The sequence below is a fragment of the Brachionichthys hirsutus genome, chromosome 7 (assembly GCF_040956055.1).
Source record: "Brachionichthys hirsutus isolate HB-005 chromosome 7, CSIRO-AGI_Bhir_v1, whole genome shotgun sequence".
In the NCBI taxonomy this organism is placed as follows: Eukaryota; Metazoa; Chordata; class Actinopteri; order Lophiiformes; family Brachionichthyidae; genus Brachionichthys; species Brachionichthys hirsutus.
Window position 1 is genome coordinate 549,024 of NC_090903.1, and position 15,247 is coordinate 564,270.

General features: G+C 46.1%; 1 protein-coding gene across 1 annotated transcript in view; it reads right to left on the bottom strand.

The window, feature by feature from the left end:
- The window catches only part of LOC137895738 (serine/threonine-protein kinase 32C-like), a 57,742-nt gene that overhangs the window by 31,805 nt on the left and 10,690 nt on the right, over positions 1-15,247 (bottom strand). Inside the window, exon 2 of the mRNA XM_068741240.1 lies at positions 8,503-8,558. Within this exon, the coding sequence (XP_068597341.1) occupies positions 8,503-8,558 (56 nt within the window). The remainder of the gene's footprint in view (positions 1-8,502; positions 8,559-15,247) is intronic.

The window sequence follows — 15,247 nt, forward strand, 5'->3', positions numbered from 1 at the left end:
ATTTTGCAGAGGTGCACTCCGGTAGATTAACAGACTTTTCTGAAAGTCATCTTTGTCTTGTGACTTTTTCAGCATGTTTTTCACTATTTTCAGATGATTCTGCCAAGCCATTGGACTTCGGATAAGTTGGACTCGACGCGGAGTGTTGAAACCACCATTCCTTGGCAAAGGCAGAGAACTCGCAGCTAGAGAACTGCGGTCCGTTGTCTGAAAACAGTTCACATGGGACACCATGTCTGGCGTAGACAGTCTTAAGGTAGCTGATGACTGCTTTGCTCGATGTTGACTGTAGCGCTCCGACTTCCGGATAGTTTGAGAAGTAGTCAGTGACCACTGTATAGCGCTTTCCATCCCAGTCAAACAGATCGGTTCCTACCTTGTAGTAAGGTGTTTTGGCCTGTAAGTGCGACAAAGTTCACAAGACGCTGTCGTCTGGCTAATATCATTATTGATTCTCGGCCAGTACATTACTTCTCTCGCCCTACATTTACACTTGACTCCTCCGAGGTGGCCTTCGTGTATCTTTTGGAGCATCTGTTTGCGTAGTGAGGATGGAATAACAAATTTGCTCCCTTTCATCACTACGTCATCCACCACTGTGAGCTCGGCTCTACAATTCCAGTAGTCTTGTACTTTCACAGGGCAATCCTTTTTGTCGTCAGGCCATCCTTTGTATACTATGCGCTTTAGTTCTTTCATGGTTTCATCTGCAATGGTCTCTATCCGTATTTGTTCTGTTCTGTCAGCAGTCACAGGCAGAGATGCCACAACCAGGTCCACATATGCCTGTATTTCCGTGCTTTTCTCACTGTCGGCACTTTCCTCCTTATCAACTGCTCTAGACAAGGTATCGGCGGTGTACATGCATTTTCATTGTGTGTATATCATGTATACGTCGTATTTTTGCAGCCTGATCAGCATGCGCTGTATCCATACAGGACAGTCATTTAAAGGCTTGTTCATTATAGACACCAACGGTTTGTGATCAGTTTCCACTTCAAACCTCTGACCATAGACGTATTGATGAAAACGCTCACATGCATACAAACTGGCTAACAGTTCCTTCTCAATTTGAGCGTACCTGGACTCTGCGCCTGTCAAGGCTCTGGATGCATAGGTAACATGTAGCCACTGCTCATCATGTTGCTGCAGCAGCACTGCTCCCAGGCCATACTCTGATGCATCTGCCGAGATCCTGGTGCTCTTTTCTGTGTCAGAACTTTAACACAGGCTCTTGTGTCAGAGTCTCTTTTAGTTTTAGGAAACATTGTTCTTGTTCGTGGGACCAAATCCATTCATTCCTTTGTTTAAGAAGACTTCTGAGAGGTGCTGACTGTGTTGACAGCTGTGGGACAAACTTGGCGAGATAGGTGACCATCCCTAGGAACCGTCTAACCTCATCTTTGTTAGTTGGTCTACCCATGTTGTTGATTGCGGACGTTTTTCTCGGGTCCGGCTTCACCCCCTCTTCACTCACAACATCTCCCACAAAGGTAAGTGATTTCACTCCAAACTCACATTTGTCTTTAAGTTTCAGGTTCACCTCCCTTGTCTTGTCGAGTACTTGTCTCAGTCTTCCGTCATGTTCTTCTCGGGTTAAGCCCCAAACTATGATGTCGTCCATCATTGTCTCTACTCCAGGAATGTGTTCAAAAATCATGTGTATAGTCTTATGGTAGACTTCAGGCGCTGACAAGATGCCGTATGGTAGACGACGAAGCTGATACCTTCCCTCCGGCGTGTTGAACTTGGACAGTCGGGAACTCGCCTCATCCAGCCTCATCTGCCAGAAACCTGACGAAGCATCTAATTTACTGAACCATTTAGCTCCAGCAAATTGTGCCATGATTTCTTCTCTGGTTGGTAACTTGAAATGTTCTCTTCTGATTGCTTTATTTAGGTCCCTTGGATCCAAACATATTCTTAGGGCACCTGTTTTCTTTTCCCAACCAGTGAGCTGACCCATTCAGTTGGCTCATCTATTTTCTTGATGACTCCTATTTTTTCATGCACACTAGTTCATCTTTTAGCTTTTCCAGGAGACACATCTTTATCCACACATATTCTATGTAGAGCAGGCAGACATCCAAGTCCTTTGAAGCAGTCTTTATACTCCTCTATGAGTGAATCCTGAACATTTTCAGTATCTGATGTCACCGGAAACACTCTCTTGACCAGGTTGAGCTTTATGCATGCACTGAGTCCCAGGATCGGTTGTACACTCAAATCCACGATCAGCAGCTGTGCTCTTATCTGTTGACGTTTGTATTTGAAGGTTGCAATACATCCGCCTTTAACAGGAACACGTTCTCCGGTGTATCCACTCACTTTTGTTTTTACAGGATGAATTTTGCTCTTTACCGTCAGAGTTTTGTAGTCTTTCAAAGATAGCAGGTTTACGTGAGCTCCTGTGTCTATCTTGAACGGTATTACAGTCTGATTCACTGTAATTTGCACGATCCATTCCTCTTTTTCAGTTGTGCAAGCCTGCACCACATCCACAAGAACCTCTTCACTGTCCTCATCTTCCTCAACAGTGTTAACTTTCTTTCTTGAGGCCCCTTTGCAGCATTTGGAGTAGTGATTGTACTTTCCACAGTTATTACAGCATTTTCCAAATGCTGGACAGGATCTTGGCTGATGGCTGCCTCCACATTTACCACATTTAAACGTGTTCTTCTGATCTTTTGGTTTGGTAAACGTTGTCCTTTTCTTTGGCTTTTTATGTACTGCATGCACCATTGTTTCACCTCTCTGAAGCTCTTTTGCTTGTGCTCTTGTGGTTTCTGCTGCTCTGCACATACTGACACACTTATCTAACGTAAGTCCAGTTTCTCTCAGCATTCTTTCTCTCAGTGCATTGTCCACTGTGCCACAAACAATCCTGTCTCTCACTAATGAGTCTCTCAGAGTCCCAAATTCACATGTCTTGCTTAGCGTGTGAAGCTCTGCTAAGTACTGATCAAAAGGTCAGTACTTGGTCATGCTTGAAAACCTTATATCTCTCAAATGTCACATTCTTGCTCGGCACAAAGTATTCTTCAAACTTTGTCATCAGCTGTGCTAGAGTCAAGTTCTCTTCATCCAGCTGAAAGCTGTTATACACGTCCGAAGCATCTTCTCCTATAACATGCAGAAGAATCTGAGCTTTCAGTTTCTCATCACCAGCTCCTGCTCCGCTTGCTGCTAGATGTATTTGAAATCTTTGCTTGAAACGTTTCCAGTTATCAGCCAGATTACCGGTCAGTCGCATGGAGCCGGGTGGACTTAGCTTATCCATGACCGCACCTCGGGGTAAGTAACCGGGACTTTCTCAGCTCCTTGTCGCTGGTTGTCCTCCAACTCGTGCACAAGATCCACTTAGTTGTCCAATCTGTCCTCCGTCGTTTGCTTCACTTCCGTCTGCAGCCAACCTCCGCTAGCATGTTGCTCCGTTAGCATGTTGCTTTACGACCAGTAACTTTATTTTCGTTCGTGGTTCCCGTGACAAACCTTCTTCCAAAGCTTCTCTCGGCCACTTCTGACACCATGTGTTGTCTTTCTTGAATCATGAAGACGAGGCGTTAACTGGTCTATTAATATTCTTTATTCAGAGCTTGCTGTATCTCTGTGTACAGCTCTGTCGTCCTAGCAACCACTAAGCTCTCCCTGTAGCGGTTGGTCTTCTGTGCTCCACCCCTGTGGCATGTTGGGTAATGGAGTGCTTAAAGTACTTACAACACACATCCCACTCCACTGGCATAACCATTCAATCCTATTGAATAAACTAGGGGCGATTGGTTTTGATAGCACATCAACAAACTGGATGAAATCGTACCTAGAGGGACGAGAACAAATGGTGGACATAAACGGAACCTTGTCCTCGTCCCTCCCGGTGAGCTGTGGGGTTCCTCAAGGCAGCATTCTAGGACTGTTACTGTTCCTCCTATACATTAACGACATGAGTGCTGCCTGTAACTGCAAATTGTTCCTGTTTGCTGATGACTCAGCACTCCTGATTTCGGGAGAGGACAAAGTGCAGGTTGAGGAAGCTCTCAGCTCTGAGGTCACCAGAATCCGTACTTGGCTTACGGATAACAAACTGTCACTACACTTTGGTCAAACGGAATCGATTCTTTTTGGGCCAAGACACTCTAAGTGAGATAAATGTTGATGATTTCAAGGTCACAGTCAAGGTCACCCATGACCCACCTTCTTCCTGGACATTTTGCTAGCCTAAAATGGCTCAGGGTAGAAGACAGGGTCAAACAACTCAAAATGGGATTGGCATTTAAAATAGTCAATGCAGCTCTGCCCTCAGTCCCCTCAATCCCTGCATACCTGAATAAACACCTCCACAGATTTAGTGACACCCACAGCCACAACACTAGAGGGAGCTCAAACAACAACCTGATTACCCCCTCCTATAGGACTAACATGGGTAAATCATCTTTTTACAATACTGCCCCCCAAGGGTGGAACTGTTTGACTCCTGCCCTCAAAACATGCACCTCTTTGGCCTCCTTCAAAACGGCCCTAAAAATACACCTTTCAGGGGGACAGAAACGGAGATAGTCATCACGACTCTCTCCGGATCAACCCCCCCGCCCCTTTTTTGTGTCCACCTACGTTGTACATATTATGTGTCTTTTTAATTTATTGTTGTTTTATATGAGGAGTAATTTATTTTGAATGTATTGTTATTTTGCATCAAGCTAGTAATTTAATATTAGTTTTATTTGTATTGTTAAATGTCGACTTTCAACGGAAACAAGACCGCAAGGGCTTTTTTGAAATGCTCCTCTTAGACAGGATGTTTGACTGTATTTGTACTGTAATATATGCTACTGTGTGACTGTACCCGTACCCTAACATTCTATCTAATAAATATATTCATCATCACCACGGCCTCAGGGGAGAGAGGAGGGACGACGTCTTTGAAGAAATTTACTATACATGAAGTCCTGAGATCCATCACTTGATATCACTTTGCTGGTTTGACACTCATGATTGTGGAGTAGATTAAATTGCATTTCATCCACACGGGCGCGTGCACACTTTTGCCAATGCTGAATTTTGCCGGGTGTTTTAACCTGAAAAGATTTTCTCCAATCGCCTCTGAATCTTCTTGGTCACGTGATACATATGTTTTAATGCCGAAGAGCATTGGCATGACCGAGAACGTAACACCCTGCAACACAATGTAAAGAAAGGAAAATGAAGCCAAACCTGGAGCCAGCAGTGAGAGTGTACGGTGTGTCTTACTGCGACCTGAGCCATTTTCATCTCCGTCTTCTTCCTGCTGTCTTTGCTGACGCTGTGGTTCAGACTGAAAAGGCAGAATGGAGGAGCAGGTCGCGGCTAACAGGTCGCCGCCAACAGGTCGCTGTTAACAGGTCGCTGCCAGCAGGGTGCTGCTAACAGGTCACTGCTAACAGGTCGCGGCTAACAGGTCGCCGCCAACAGGTCGCTGTTAACAGGTCGCTACTAACAGGTCGCTGCTAACAGGTCGCTGCCAGCAGGTCGCTGCTAACAGGTCGCTGCTAACAGGTCGCTGCCAGCAGGTCGCTGCTAACAGGTCGCGGCTAGCAGGTCGCGGCTAACAGGGCGCTGCTAACAGGTCTCTGCTAACAGGGCGCTGCTAACAGGTCGCTGTTAACAGGTCGCTACTAACAGGTCGCTGCTAACAGGTCGCTGCCAGCAGGTCGCTGCTAACAGGTCGCTGCTAACAGGTCGCTGCCAGCAGGTCGCTGCTAACAGGTCGCGGCTAGCAGGTCGCGGCTAACAGGGCGCTGCTAACAGGTCTCTGCTAACAGGGCGCTGCTAACAGGGCGCTGCTAACAGGTCTCTGCCAACAGGTCGCTGCTAACAGGTTGCTGCTAGCAGGTCGCGGCTAACAGGTCGCTGCTAACAGGTCGCTGCCAGCAGGTCGCTGCTAACAGGTCGCGGCTAGCAGGTCGCTGCTAGCAGGTCGCTGCTAACAGGGCGCTGCTAACAGGGCGCTGCCAACAGGTCGCTGCCAGCAGGGCGCTGCTAACAGGTCGCGGCTAACAGGTTGCTGCTAGCAGGTCGCGGCTAACAGGTCGCTGCTAGCAGGTCGCTGCTAACAGGGCGCTGCTAACAGGGCGCTGCTAACAGGTCTCTGCCAACAGGTCGCTGCTAACAGGTCGCTGCCAGCAGGGCGCTGCTAACAGGTCGCTGCCAGCAGGGCGCTGCTAACAGGTCGCTGCCAGCAGGGCGCTGCTAACAGGTCGCTGCCAGCAGGGCGCTGCTAACAGGTCGCTGCCAGCAGATGCAGTCGTTCCACGTCACACCCAGAATGCCTTGCAATGTAAACAACACTGGCGGCCCCCAAACAAAACGGACTTTACATCTTAGAATAAATAAATACTGTATATGTTTTTGTCTATGTATTTATGTAGTAGAGGTACATTCTTGTGTTTTTGACACATTTGTCAAGAGTCAGGGATCACTTTAAAGGGGGGAAAGGGGAAGAATAATTAATGAAAAAGCATAAAAATCAAGGTCTGAAATCTTAAAGGAACTTCATTTTAGTTACATACAGTACGTCACAAACGCGAGTACACGCTTCATATTTCTACAAATATTTTATATATTTTCATTGGACAATGAAGAAATGACATTTTACTACAATGTAACGTGGTCAAAGTACAGGTTGTATAACAGTAACTTTACTGTCCCATCAAAATAACTCAATACACAGCCATTAAAGTGAATAAAAATGTTTGTGACACTGTTTAACAGAGAGACGCATTTCTTAAAAGTAGGGGTGGGACATTAACGCGTTAATTACAATTAATTAATAAGAAGGACGTTAATTAATTCAAAATATTAACGCATTTTAACGCAGTTTGCGTGTCAAAAAACCCGGAACGTTTGTCAGTTCACCGTGTTCTGGTACGCCACTTATACTGACGTACACAGTCCCAGGCTGGCTTGGGGACGAATGGAGACGGGAGAGAGTACTTTTGTAATGTATTTGGTCCGTGCCTGGATTCCGTAGTCACGTGATGACGTAGGCACGTTAGCTTGTTGTGTGCGCCGATGTAGCATGTAGTTCCGTGACTGACTGCGCCTCATTAAAAGATAAGTTTGTTCCTGAATCTGCCTCCTCCTTCCTACCATCCGTAGAGGTGAAAGACATAACAACTCTGCTGGACGGTAAATTCATTTTCAAAAAATGACCAGATGGGAGAACAGACAAAGCCACCGTGTATGGCAAACTATGCAAAAAAGAGTTTGCCTACCGCAGAAGTACTGCTAGCACAGAAACGGCTCGCGCTAGCGGTTCTGGTCAGCAGCAACTTGACCAAATGACAAATGGATTTAGACGGAAAATGAGCAAGTAAACGTCGGAAACAGACGAATCCACTCGCAAAGTGGGTTGCCAAAGACTAGACCACTATCAGTGGTAGAAGACAAAGGTCTACAAGATGTGCTACGGATAGCTGCGTGTGATGAAACCTTTGAAACGCCGTGCAGAAAGACTGTTTCAAGCAAAATTCAGCAACTGTACTTACCTTTGTTTACAAATGAAATGAAATTACCGGCCATGAAATGAGCTTCAGCTAAAAGTCATGTCTGTGTGTATTATTTGATAAGTCGTCCAATACAATTTATTTGCATAAAAAAATGTTGCTTTTGAGGAAATTATGGTCATGCGATTAATTTTGATTAATTACAAAGCATATAGTTAATTAGTTAAAAAAAAAAAATCAAGTCCCACCACTACTTAAAAGATTATGTGCTCAGAGATTCAAAGAAAAAAAGAATGTGGAAAGAGACATTACTAAAATACTAATAATAACTAGAACAGCACTCAGAGAGCGCAGATCTCCCCCAAGCAGCTCGCTCCCCTCCTGACTGGATCTACACCGTCCACATGGTGATCTGGATCAGCACCAGAAGCTTCTAGATTGTTCTGGTATCTTTATACACCAACATGAAAAGTCAAAGTGAATCAGAGCTGATGTGTATTTTTAACTGATTCTTGAATCCATAAATGGGTTTAATGTTAAAATTTAATATTTTTTACTGACTCCATTCTGAATCTGATTCAGATTAAATTCGGTGGTGAGATAGAGACCCCGACCCTACATGACTGTGTCAAATTCAACAAACATCGATCTATAATCAACTGAGATATTGAGGAACAAATGTTTAATCTCCATTGACTGCAAAAAGTGATCCAGAATCCAGAATCCAGGATCTCTTCCTGTTCATCACCACAATGTAATCATCTGTTCCTGGTAACATTCCAAACATTTGCTGAAGATTTCATCCAGATCCGACAAGAATCGGAGATGCAGAATTGTGATTCTCGATAAATAGATTCACAGGCTGACTGACTATACAATCTGTATTTTTACCAATTACTGGAATAGAAAAAGTTACATATTAAGCACTGGAATATCATGAGCTCTCAACGGAATCATGAGACGAGATACTAAATGTGCAGGAGGTACCAAACAGGTACTGCCTGAAAAATGGAGGTTGAAATACCTTGCCAAAGCTCCCTTTCCCGATGGCCCGCAATATCTGGAAGTGGTCAAAGTTCACTGTGAAGAAAAAGAATAGAGAAAAGTAGTAGATCAGCATGTCCTTCTTATACAGTACATGTGTGGCATGTAGTGTGATCAAAATGAACCATTACCACAGTCACACCTGCTACAACCAGCTGGGAAGCCACATGAGCGCGATTTAGGCAGGGCGGCTCCAAAAGTTAACAAAAGTTAACAGGTTGAACTATAAATAATGTGGTGTGGAAGTCAGTAGTAGTAGTCGTTTACATGGACACATTTAACCCGGTTAAAATCCTGATCGGAATAAAAATGCTTCAGGAGACGTGTTACTCCTGGAAACCTTATAAAAATAAAAACTGCTGCCACAGAAATTAATAATAGTAAAACCATTAAATGTGGACTTTTGAATATTCGCTCTTTGGCGTCAAAGGCATTTTTAATAAATGATCTGATCTCAGATCAGCATGTAGATATTTTCTGTTTGACTGAAACCCGGCTGGTCCTGAAGATTATTTCAGTTTAAATGAAGCCACGCCTCCCAATTATGTTAAATTATGGTAATTTCTGGAGACGCCGGCCGAGGAGGTGGAGTTGGAGCCATCTATAACTCGGAGCTCCAGATTAACCCTAAACCTAAATTAAACTATACCTCCTTTGAGAGTCTTATTCTTAGTCTGTCACTCCCAACATGGAAATCAAGCCAGCCGGTCCTGATTGTTATAGTTTACCGCCCTCCAGGCCCAGACTCTGATTTCATGTCAGAATGTTCTGAATGTTTAACAAGCTTAGTTCTGAAAGCAGAACAGATACTTGTTGTGGGAGATTTTAACATTCATGTAGATGTCAGTGACGACTGCCTTGCTACTGCCTTCCTCTCATTACTGGACTCAATTGGCTCCTCCCAGAGAGAGAAAGAACCCGCCCACAGCTTTAATCACACCTTGGATCTGGTTCTCACGTATGGTATTGATATTGATCAATTAATCGTATTTCCACTGAACCCTTTTGTATCAGACCACAAGTTCATCACTTTTACGTTTGTATTATTGGACTACGTTCCATCAAACAGAACAGCCTTGACTAGATGTCTGTCTGATGGTGCTATTGCTAAATTCAAAGAAGTGATCCCGTCAGCATTAAACTCTTTATCGAGCCTTAACATTACTGAGGAGTCGTGTGGTAACTTTAGCCCCTCCCACATAGATCATCTTTAGGTGGTGCTGGGGACTTGATGCGCACGACGCTTGACTCCATTGCCCCCTTAAGAATTAAAAAACTAAAACCAAAAAGGAAAGCTCCGTGGTTCAATTCTGTAGATTGTTAAAGCAAACAGTCAGAAGACTGGAGAGAAGGTGGAGCTCCACTAAATTGGAGGAGTCTTGTTTAATCTGGAAAAACAGCCTGAAAATGTACAGGAAGACGCTCCGCAAGGCAAGAGGAGCATATTACTCATCTCTAATAGAAGAGAACAAATCTAATCCAAGGTTTCTCTGTGACACCGTAGCTAGGCTAACACAAAGCTAGAGCAGCATATTACTCATCTCTAATAGAAGAGAACAAATCTAATCCAAGGTTTCTCTCTGACACCGTAGCTAGGCTAACACAAAGCTAGAGCAGCATATTACTCATCTAATAGAAGAGAACAAATCTAATCCAAGGTTTCTCTCTTACACCGTAGCTAGGCTAACACAAAGCTAGAGCAGCATATTACTCATCTAATAGAAGAGAACAAATCTAATCCAAGGTTTCTCTCTTACACCGTAGCTAGGCTAACACAAAGCTCCAGCTCTGTTGACCCTTTTGTTCCGACAGGTCTCAGTAGTGAAGATTTCATGAACTTCTTCAGTACCAAAATCGAATCTATTTGGGACGTCATTCATCAGCGTCTGCCTTCGTGTGGCATTGACCCCTCCCTGAGTGATGGAAGTAGAGATACGGCTGTTACTCTTGATAGTTACTTGGATTAACCTGCAGCAAATGTGTGCAGCTATTGCCTCATCTAAACCGTGCACTTGTCTCCTAGACCCGGTCCCATCTAAGCTGCTTAAAGAAGTCTTCCCCTCAATCAGTATTGCTTTGCTAAATATAATTAATCTATCTTTACTCACAGGCTATGTACCCAAGTCTTTTAAAACAGCAGTCATTAAACCGCTTCTCAAAAAACCAACATTGGATCCTGATGTCTCGGCTAACTATCGGCCAATTTCAAACCTTCCATTCCTGTCAAAGCTTCTAGAGAAAGCAGTTTCCAGTCAGCTGTGTGAATTCTGACAAGACAATCAGTTATTTGAGGTTTTCCAGTCGTGTTTCAGAGCTCATCATAGCACAGAGACAGCATTAGTTAAAGTCACCAATGACCTTTAATAGCGTCTGATAATGGACTTGTCTCCGTGCTTATTTTATTAGATCTCAGCGCAGCCTTTGACACAATAGATCATCAGATTCTGTTACAGAGGCTGGAACAATCTGTTGGTGTTAGAGGATCTGCATTGAACTGGTTTAGATCATATTTATCTGATAGATTTCAGTTTGTACGTGTTCATGATGAATCTTCTACCTACACTGAAGTTAAATATGGAGTTCCACAGGGTTCAGTGCTTGGACCTGTTCTGTTCACGCTATATATGCTTCCCTTAGGTAACATTATTAAGAAACATAGCATAAATTTCCACTGCTATGCGGACGATACACAATTGTACCTGTCCGTTCAGCCAGACAAAGTCGATCAGTCGGTTAGACTTCAGACGTGCCTTAAGGACATTAACTCCTGGATGACCGAGAACTTCCTGTTATTAAATCTAAATAAAACTGAGGTTCCGGTTCTTGGGCCAAAGCATCTCAGAAATGTTTGTTCTAGTGTTGTAGTTGAACTAGATGGCGTCTCAGTGTCCACCAGCACCACTGCCAAGAATCTGGGGGTAATCTTTGATCAGGACCTGTCATTTCAGTCCCAGATAAAGCATATCTCAAGGACTGCGTTCTTTCACCTTCGGAATATTTCAAAGGTCAGGCACCTACTGACCCGAAAAGATGCAGAAACAATAGTCCATGACTTCCAGACTGGACTACTGCAACTCCTTACTGTCCGGCTGCCCAAAAGGTCTATTAAACATCTCCAGCTAATCCAGAACGCAGCAGCTCGTGTTTTGACGGGAACCAGACTGAGAGAACACATTTCCCCTGTTCTGGCGTCTCTGCATTGGCTTCCTGTTAGGGAACGGATTGAATATAAAATCCTTCTACTCACTTTTAAAGCCCTCACTGGCCAGGCCCCTCCTTACCTTACAGAGATGATTATCCCGTATTGCCCCACTAGAACCCTGCGGTCCCAAAACGCTGGCCTGCTCGTGGTTCCAAAAATTTCCAAGAGCAGACAGGGGGGCGGAGCTTTCAGTTATCAAGCTCCTTTATTGTGGAATCAGCTCCCTGATTGGTTCCTGAGACAGACACCATCTCTATGTTCAAGAGTAGACTAAAGACTTTCCTTTTTAACAAAGCTTATAACTAATCGATGCAGTAATCAATATAATCAATCTGCTGTCATTAGGCAGCACTGGTGGCTTACCATCGTGACACACTGAGCTCCTCCCCCTTTATCTGATTATTCATGTTATAAATATATGTGTGCAATCTGTCTCTATTCCCTGTAGTCTTGTTCTCTCTCTCCCGCTGTTTGTCCCTCTCTCTCTTTCAGGTCCTTCTGTCCGTGGTGCTGCAGAACCTGGACCTGTGTCCCTCAACGCTGATGTCCACGTCGCTAGCATTAGCATTTTGTTTTTGTCTGCTCCTGCTCTGTCTCGCTATCACTTCCCTATCCATCTCCTTGACTCGTCTCCGACCTCCCATTCTCTCTCTCTCTCTCTCTCTCCGTCTCTCTCTCTCTCTCTCAACCCAGCCGGTCAGACAGATGGCCGTCCACCATGAGCCTAGGTTCTGTCCAAGGTTTCTGCCCGTTAAAGGGAAGTTTTTCCTTGCCCCCGTTGCTCTTGTGGGTCAAGTTGGGTTCTGTGTTTCCCTGCAGGTCTTTCCCTGCTAATCCTGTTAAGTGCCTTGAGATGACTTTATGTTGTGATCTGGCGCTATATAAATAAAACTGAATTGAACTGAATTGAATTGAATTCATGGAAACACCTTAACCGAAATAGTCTAACCCGATCCAGCCTGATCCGGTCACAATTCTATCCCGATGGAGAGGGGTGCTTTATACCGATTTGTGACCCGGTCAGGGCGCATGAAAACACTTATTCCGATGTATCGGTACAAGTCGTCCTTACTGCGCATGTCTGTGACGTCAGCTACACGCGCTACTGCTATTGCCGGAAGCTAGTTGAAGCAGAGCGAGCGAAAAGCACGGCGGGCGAAAGACAGAACTGGTCAATATCTGAGACAAACATGTTTCCGGAGACATTAAAGGAGGAAACTAAAAGCGCAAACGGGGAAAACGAGCAAAATAACGCTGACGTTTCAGGCAGAAAAGCGCGGAGCGATGATTTGTTTACAGCGGAAGTTGCTACGCTACGCTTCTTATTCTACCATTTCCGGTGCTTTTGGTCAAACTGCGCATGTCAGAATATTCTGTTCCGATCAAAAGTGTGATGCATGAACAAATCCTAATCGGATCGGATTTTTAGGGTCCGTGAACACGGCGCATCGGATCACAGTTTTACTCTGAACTCTGATCGGAATAAATAAATGTTGTCCATGTAAACGCACCTAGTATCAGTGGTCTGTTCCCCTGTTCTGGCGTCTCTGCATTGGCTTCCTGTGAGAGCACGAATTTAATATAAAATCCTTCTACTCACTTTTAAAGTGAGATGTTAGGGGGGGCGTGCGTCTGTGACCGCGGATAAACTGTTTTTTTGCCTTTCGAGATTAAAGTGTAATTGCACGTCCACTCCAGTAGTTGGCAGTGGCGCCCTGATTGTCAGAGTCCGCGCAGGGAATATTAGCAGAAGAAGAGCGGTTGTAAACAAACCCTCAAGAGACATCCATCCATCCATCCATTATCTTCCGCTTATCCGGGGCCGGGTTGCGGGGGCAGCAGCCTAAGCAGGGAAACCCAGACTTCCCTCCCCCCGGCCACTTCTTCCAGCTCTTCCGGGGGGATCCCGAGGCGTTCCCAGGCCAGCCGAGAGACATAGTCTCTCCAACGTGTCCTGGGTCTTCCCCGTGGTCAACTCCCGGTGGGACGTGCCCTGAACACCTCACCAGGGAGGCGTTCAGGAGGCATCCTAAGTAGGTGTCCAAGCCACCTCACCTGGCCCCTCTAAACACGGAGGAGCAGCGGCTCTACTCCGAGCTCCTCCCGGATGACTGAGCTTCTCACCCTATCTCTAAGGGAGAGCCCAGCCACCCTACGGAGGAAGCTCATTTCAGCCGCTTGTACCCACGATCTCGTTCTTTCGGTCACTACCCAAAGCTCGTGACCATCGGTGAGGGTCAGAACGGAGATCGACCGGCAGGTGAGGGTAGGAACGAAGATCGACCGGTAAATCGAGAGCTTCGCCTTTCGACTCAGCTCTCTCTTCACCATGACGGATCTGTGCAGAGTCCGCATCACTGCAGACGCTGCACCGATCCGTCTGTCGATCTCTCGCTCCATTTTTCCCTCACTCGTGAACAAGACCCTAAGGTACTTGAACTCCTCCACTTGGGGCAGGAGCTCCTCCCCGACCTGGAGGGTGCATTCCACCCTTTTCCGACTGAGAACCATGGCCTCGGATTTGGAGGTGCTGATTCTCATCCCGGCCGCTTCACATGCGGCTGCGAACCAATCCAGTGAGAGCTGGAGGGCACGGCCTGATGAAGCCAACAGGATCACATCGTCTGCAAAAAGCAGTGATCCAATCCTGACGTCACCAAACCGAACCCCCTCAATGCCCTGGCTGCACCTAGAAATTCTGTCCATAAAAGTTACGAACAGAATCGGTGACAAAGGGCAGCCCTGACGGAGTCCAACCCGGACTGGAAATAGGTCCGACTTATTGCCAGCAATGCGGACCAAGCTCTGGCACCGGTCATATAGGGAGCGCACACCCCGTATGAGGGGGTCCGACACCCCGTACTCCCGGAGCACCCCCCACAGGACTCCCCGAGGGACACGGTCGAATGCCTTCTCCAAATCCACAAAACACATGTGGACTGGTTGGGCAAACTCCCATGCACCCTCAAGGACCCTGCCGAGGGTGTAGAGCTGGTCCACAGTTCCACGGCCAGGACGAAAACCACATTGCTCCTCCTGAATCCGAGGTTCGACTATCCGGCGGACACTCCTCTCCAGTACCCCTGAATAGACCTTACCGGGGAGGCTGAGGAGTGTGATCCCTCTGCAGTTGGAACACACCCTCCGGTCCCCCTTCTTATAAAGAGGGACCACCACCCCGGTCTGCCAATCTAGAGGCACTGCCCCCGATGTCCATGCAATGTTGCAGAGTAGTGTCAACCATGACAGCCCTACAACATCCAGAGCCTTAAGGGACTCCGGGCGGATCTCATCCACCCCTGGGGCCTTGCCACCGAGGAGCTTTTTAACTACCTCGGCAACCTCGGCCCCAGAGATAGAGGAACTCACCCCCGAGTCCCCAGGCCCTGCTTCCTCACTGGAAGGCATGTCGGTGGGATTGAGGAGGTCTTCGAAGTAGTCCCTCCACCGATCTACGACATCTCGAGTCGAGGTCAGCAGCGCACCATCCCCACCATACAGTGTTGACCGTGCACTGCTTCCC